This window comes from Microtus pennsylvanicus, chromosome 3, assembly GCF_037038515.1.
Source record: "Microtus pennsylvanicus isolate mMicPen1 chromosome 3, mMicPen1.hap1, whole genome shotgun sequence".
NCBI classification, from domain to species: domain Eukaryota; kingdom Metazoa; phylum Chordata; class Mammalia; order Rodentia; family Cricetidae; genus Microtus; species Microtus pennsylvanicus.
In genome coordinates, this window is record NC_134581.1 from 82,387,618 (window position 1) to 82,394,505 (window position 6,888).

The 6,888-nt window shown below is 41.2% G+C and overlaps 1 protein-coding gene across 2 annotated transcripts in view; it reads right to left on the bottom strand.

The window, feature by feature from the left end:
- LOC142846204 (von Willebrand factor A domain-containing protein 5A-like) overlaps positions 1 to 6,319 on the bottom strand; it is a 30,133-nt gene extending 23,814 nt beyond the window's left edge. The window contains exons 1-5 of one of the 2 annotated variants that reach the window (XM_075966329.1): positions 6,207 to 6,319; positions 2,370 to 2,427; positions 2,055 to 2,257; positions 318 to 540; positions 29 to 204 (exon numbers count right to left, since the gene is read on the bottom strand). In XM_075966329.1, coding sequence (XP_075822444.1) covers positions 29 to 204; positions 318 to 540; positions 2,055 to 2,257; positions 2,370 to 2,412 — 645 coding nt within the window. In that variant the 5' untranslated portion in view covers positions 2,413 to 2,427; positions 6,207 to 6,319. The remainder of the gene's footprint in view (positions 1 to 28; positions 205 to 317; positions 541 to 2,054; positions 2,258 to 2,369; positions 2,428 to 6,206) is intronic. The other variant, XM_075966328.1, reaches the window with a different exon arrangement.
- Positions 6,320 to 6,888: the final 569 nt, after the last annotated feature.

Below are 6,888 nucleotides of genomic sequence, written 5' to 3' on the forward strand. Positions count from 1 at the left end.
TAGTGTTCTCTTTCTATTCACTATTCACCTGAGCAGACGTCTTGTCATCAGCCAGGTACTGCATAGGACTCAAAGAGCAGTTGGACTGGACCCTCTCAATGCCATGCTGAGAAATGATGGTGGCAACCATGCTGAGTGTGTAGGGAAGGTCCTCCAAAGGGACTATGGGGGTCTTTATATTCAAGCAACTATTTGCAGATTGTTCTACAAAAAATATATATTAATTTTGTTTTCCATATCAATTTCCAGCACAATCATAATTTGGAGTATTTCTTCAGCCTTTCTATGTCTAGTTTTCAAAGGCAGAAATGACTTACCAGAGAGCTGGTATCTTGGATTCAAGATTGCTGGGAGAACATAGCGCAGGGCCCCATCTGTCTCCAGAGGCAGCTCCTGCACATACCTCAGGGTCACTGCCACCTTGGCCCCAGGCTGGAGGTTCCCCACAGTGCAAGAAAAGACATCCCTGGAGAAGTCATCCTCTTCCAATAAGGAAGCTTGGTGGCCCTGGGAGAGGGCATCCTCATATTTGCTACGAGCCTATAGCAAGAGTGGGACAGGTCGAAATAAAATCGTATAAATTCAAGAAAATAAAGACTTTTCTGAAGATGTGTCATGGATTGTATGAACCTTATAATTATTGTGGTAGCTTCTACTGGATTCTGTCTGCCTTATTGATTTTAGGCAAAGAGTAATTAGAGGTGAATGAAAGAACAGTCAACATCAGCATTTATGAATTTATGAATTTTTTATAAAGATAAAAAGTAGAAATCAATTTGAAGTGAGAGGAGAAGAGATAATGTATGTTGTGGTCCAAGCATTATCCAGTGAGAATACATGTGACAATCTCTAGGCTAACACCCAAAGTGCAAAGCTTTGGGGATCTGCGTTTTGAATAACCGATGCCATTTCAGCAAAACCATTGTGAAGGTATAACATTTCTTTTTTTTTCACGGAGAGATTCATCCCCAAAACACCAAATTAAATTAATCAATTATTGACCATAACCTCCTCATGTGGTACTACACTGGATGATTTTTCATTTGGCTGTATAATCTTGATATATATATAATACATACTGGGTGCCTTGATTTTTTTGAAAAGGCTCCAGAGAAACGAAATTCTTGTCACTCAGGCACCAGCAGCAAGAAAGCTTCTACTTGGCCTGGAGGCTGGAACTGCCAGGCTGTGGATTTTACACTACCACAGTTCCCCTTTAATCTAGACACCTTAGGTGTTATCTGTAGAGATCAGATTCCATTGTCTTTGATCAGCAAGCATTTGGTTAAAGTATTGATATGGACCGAGCACCATCTCTTTCCTTCCCTCAGCTTACCTTAGTTGCCATGGCTGCCAAAAACACTGTGTTCCCATCCATTACAGGAAGGAAAGTGCTTAGAAAGGGCAATGTGTGATTTTTCTTTTTCTACAATTATCAATTACAAATTTCTAGCTTAACTAACCAAAAAATGTATTTAACTCACAAATTCCTTTTCCCCCCTCTTAGAAATCATAGCCCATTTCTTTATATACTTTCATCAGATATGCCCAAGTGCTTCATAGCCATGTTCCCTCTGAGACCTAAGCAAGGTAACAGGCACCTGCTTTGGCAGCCTATTCTGATGTTTAGGCCTTTGGAATGCATGCCTGATGTCCTTGTTATTACTATCAAGTTCTTTCTTTTTTTTTTTTTTTTTTTGATTTTTCAAGACAGGGTTTCTCCGTAGCTTTTTGGTTCCTGTCCTGGAACTAGCTCTTCTAGACCAGGCTGGCCGCGAACTGTGAGTATATAAACCAAAAATCTTGTGGGATAGTAATAACTTTGAAAGAACATCCAGAGAACACTGATAGAGAGAGATCATAAAGAAAGCATTGGAGGGATATTTTTTCAAAGAATAAAGAGACATGAGGGGAAAATGTGTTTGAGCTGATTTGTCCACCCTCAGGTCTCTTTTAGTCAGTTTTTGCTTGCTATAGTGTTCCTTCTGGATCCTGAGAGATTTAGGGGGATGTCATCACACATAAATCTTGATAAATTTACTTATCCTTCCAACCTGCATTTTCTCCTGCAATTCGGCCACAATTTTCTTCCCATCCACCGAGGCTTCAAAGCTGTAGACAGCAGAGTCTTCATCCATAGGGAACACAAAGATTGCCTCCAAGGGGACTTTCTCCTCATTCTCATAATTTAAGGTTGCAGAGACACTAGCCACAAAGTCATTGATGGACAAGGTTACTGAGATGCTCTTCAGTGGCACTGAGGAAGATACAAATGTATAGGAGATCAGCAAACTTTACTAGAGTGGCACCACAGATGAGTTGTGCTGGGTCCAATGACCTCATCAATAAGAGTTGTAAGTCAGGCTTACCTGGTTCCTTGTTGCCAGTGATTAGACCACAGTGCTGCTCCATGGTGACTGCACGCTTCTGTGGAAACGACACATCATTAAGAGGTTCATGATAGGGTTACAATATCAATAACTACAGCTTCTGTTCTCTCTAGCAGGAACAGCTTCAAATTCCTAGTGTGGGGCTAAGGATACATGATGAAAAGGAGGGGAGATGCTGGCGTTAACCCTCCTGATTAATGCTGCTCAGGTGGGGAGGCTGTAAGTGTCCCCTGAACAGGAAATCTCTGAAACACCGTAAAGTGCCACAAGCACCATTCTATATTTACAAAGAGTGTCAAATAAACTATCCACAGGACTTGGATAGGTACGATAATTTAACTCCAGTCTTCTTCACCTGAGAATCAGAATCAGAGCCATTTTTAATATTTTTTTACTTTTGTATTGTATGTATGAATATCTGCCTGCATATCTGTGCATCAAATGCAGGAAGATATGCTTATACATGCTATACAAAGCAGGGGACAGAAGAGGACACTGAATCTAATGGGACTGGATTTACAGATGGTTATAAGCTGCTATGTAAGACATGAAATTTGCACTTTGGTCCTCCAGAGTAGAAGGCACAGTTCATAAAGACTGAGCTGACTCTTCAGCCTCTATTGTCACTTCTCCCAAGCATACCTTTGAGATTCAAATAGCACCCAATATTATATTCCTCATATTTAATCACTGTTCTTTAATACTTGGTATTGAAAATACCCACTGTTTTATTTTTTATATTTATTTCCAACACATTTCCACATGACTCAGTACTGGTCCAATGCAGATTGATTGTGATTTCCTTAATTCTAAATAAACATCTATGTCATCTTGTCTGACAGACCCCCCCCCCCCAAGATCTATCACATTGCAACCAATGCTCAGAGAACAGAGAGAAGTGTCAGAAAGTTTCTAAGAGCCCAACGTCACAGAAGACTATCATGAGTCAGTGCCTTCCATCCATGACAGGATCATTGTAGTCATGAACTCAAAGTAGATGTTGTTACCTGCATAAGACATGCACCATCAAAACAGTCAATATTTTAGCACAGATCTGGGAGTAGCACATACAGCCCAATCCCTACTTAAGGAGCTTTGTGTTTGATATTTTCTTGTAGTGAGACAATCACTTATTTTTCCTTTAGGGAATTGGTTCCTAAAGTAAGTTGTCCATACTCCAAATTATGACCCTGCACTTCTGTACATATTGACAACACAATTGGATTCAATAGGTTAATTAAATAAAATGATATGCTTTTGGGAGACAGACTTTTTAATGGTTGGGACAACCTGGAAGTTGAGACTCAAGGGGATATAATCAAAAGAGGAACATGGGATGTACTGACTCATATTTGGTTTCTAGCCATAAATAAAGGACATTGAGTTTATAATTCGCGATCCTAGAGAAGCTAAATAAGAAGGTGAATCCAAAGACAAACATATAGGCATCCTCCTGAATATTAACCTTCATCAGGCGATGAAAGGAGACAGAGACAGAGACCCACATTGGAGCACCGGACAGAAATCTCAAGGTCCCAATCAGGAGCAGAAGGAGAGGGAGCACAAGTAAGGAACTCAGGACCGCGAGGGGTACACCCACACACTGAGACAATGGGGATGTTCTATCGGGAATTCACCAAGGCCAGCTGGCCTGGGTCTGAAAAAGCATGGGATAAAACCGGACTCTGAACATAGCGGACAATGAGGACTACTGAGAACTCAAGAACAATGGCAATGGGTTTTTGATCCTACTGCACGTACTGGCTTTGGGGGAGCCTAGGCAGTTTGGATGCTCACCTTACTAAACCTGGATGGAGGTGGGCGGTCCTTGGACTTCCCACAGGTCAGGGAACCCTGATTGCTCTTGGAGCTGATGAGGGAGAGGGACTTGATCGGGGGAGGGGGAGGGAAATGGGAGGTGGTGGCGGGGAGGAGGCAGAAATCCTTAATAAATAAATAAATTAAAAAAATAAAACAAACAAACAAACAAAAAACCCAAAATATATTGCACACACCTATAACATTTTCAAAAGATAATTTGAAAATATTATAGATTTTAAAAGACATTCTTACACATAAAGATGATATATGTACAATACTTTTCTTTCTTTTAAAACTAATGACTTTAAATATATTTCATGAATTATGTATTTGTACACATGTTTTAGGTAATATGAAGACAAAGAGATAGATTGATTTTACAAAGTAGTGATTTACATGATTATTTTATACACAGAGCATAAAGATTGGGCTAAACCCAATCATGGTCCCAAATAACCCTGGAAGCTGTTCTGGGGCTTTCTAAACCAGATCATTTGCTAACTTGTCTTTCATATGGTGACCAGAGTGTCCAACACCAACAAGGGTGGTTTTCACTGGAAATCCATCCTAAGGCACAGAAGGGCCCAGCTGGAAGCACACATAGTGTTTGTTCAGGTTCCTAGATGCCCAGCCTTCACTTTCAGATCAGGCTGGAAAACCCTCTTGAAGGATCATCTTTCCATCTCTGGCAATACAAACCAGCAATTCTGAAGGTTTGAGAGGGCTGTTTCTAGGTCCTTCAGGCTGATCCTAAGTACCATTTACAACTCTTAGACTTGGGTTATAGCTCAGTTTACAAAAAAAAAAAAAAAAAAAAACTTGAGTTCCCTATTTACCATAGACCTGGCTGAAGGCTGGGGACACCTCCTTCATCTCCTTGGAAACCATCCCTCTGATATGAGTGGTGTTTTCTATACAACTTAAATTAACCACACAAATCAATCAAAGAATGAGCTATGTTTCTACACTTGCTATTTTGGACTGTGGGAAGAGTCCTACAACATTAGAACGGCTCAGATGTGGGCAGCAGCACAGAGGTAGCAGCTAAGCAAGGAGGAGGAGGACAGCAAGCCCTGGGAAGGATCTTCCCTGGGGACCAGTAGAGGAGCCGAGAACAAAGGGAAAAGAATTTCTACTGACAGCAACAGGAAGTGTAGAGCAGGAGACTCACCTGAGTAGCTCAGTATAAGAATGGACCCTATCTGGAAGCAGAGATCTCAGGAGTCTGAGACAGGAGAGAGGATGATCAGGTGCCCTACAAAGAAATGGTGATTTCCTGCTTCAAAGCTAAGAAGAAATTTATCTCAATGAGTGTTTCATCCTCTCCCTGACCCATCCTGAGTCTGCAAGTTTAGGCAAGCCTTCAAGGCTGTGAGGAAAAGACTGGTTCCAGAGGTGACTAAAGTTACAACCTTAAATTGGATGCAGCTATAGAACCAAGAGCCCTGAGAGTTAAATCCTTCTCTCAGTTGCATGCAGAGAGCAGCAAGAGTCAGCAGGCCACACCCTGCTGTTTACTGCATCAGGAAGAGGAAGAATCCGGCTTCAAGCCCAGAAAGGCTACTGCAGTGTGGCTTATAGAGCCTCGAATAAAAAGAGTTATTTAATATGTAGACTCTCTATTTAAGTTCTTCAGTTCCAGGTATTTTGAAAAAGGCATGAGTTCCATCTCTCAGATATGAATGGATTAGTTGGGTGGAGAATGAAAGCTGCATTTCCTTAGGGAAAGCTTACCTAAAACTGAGAAAAGAAAAACAAAACCAAGAAGAAACAAGAAAGACATATTTTGTGAGTCAGAGGAAGAGTGAAAATAAGAAGAACGTGGGGGGAGATGAACCTGAAAAAGAGGTCATTTTTGTACTATTAATCTAGAGAAATCTTGAGGCATCATAGGCCAGGATGAGTTTCTACTGCTACCACCCCCAGACCCCAGGGCTTCCAGCTAAAATGCATTTACAATTCTTTGTGGGGTTGGCTAGAACAAAAGGTTCTTACCCTTCAGATGCAGCAGGTAGGGTTCTTTCCAGAGAGCAGAGCAGAGTCTGCACCCACTTCTGCAAGTCCTCTCAGCTTAAAGTGCTGTAAAGGAAAGTGAAAGCAGCTGGAGTTAAACATTCGGAAAGACCTGCCCGCTTCTAGGGATCAGCTATAAAGTTTCAATTGTATGATAAAGGGATGGACTGAAAATTCTCAGTCAAGCATTGAATGTCTGCTTGTTGTTTAATGAAAGCTTTTTTTTTTTAATTAAGAGCAATTGTCAGTTTTTCTCCTGCTTCGTCTACACAGAGAAACAATGTAGGGTAGTCAAATGTGGGGGTTTTGTTTATTGAGTTGAATGTTGCAGCTATACTATCTAAAACTGATATAAAACACTGTACAGCTGTAATGACACGGAAAAGTTTAAGAAGCTTTACTTGATTAGGATCTGGTTAAGATACATGCCCTTTGCAACATCATAGGAGTCAGCAGGGAAAAAAGCAACTCTCCCTAGCAGCTAGCCCCCTGACTACACCCAGCTTTGTGGTCTGGACAGGAGCAGAAGATAACTGTTTGGAGGGAGGCTAGGGGGCATGCACAGTAGCAGAAGTAGCTGCTTAAAGGAGGAAGAGGATATACAGAAAAAATACTCATTAAAACTAATCCGCTTGACCCTGAGTAAACCTGGCTTGCGGTTTTT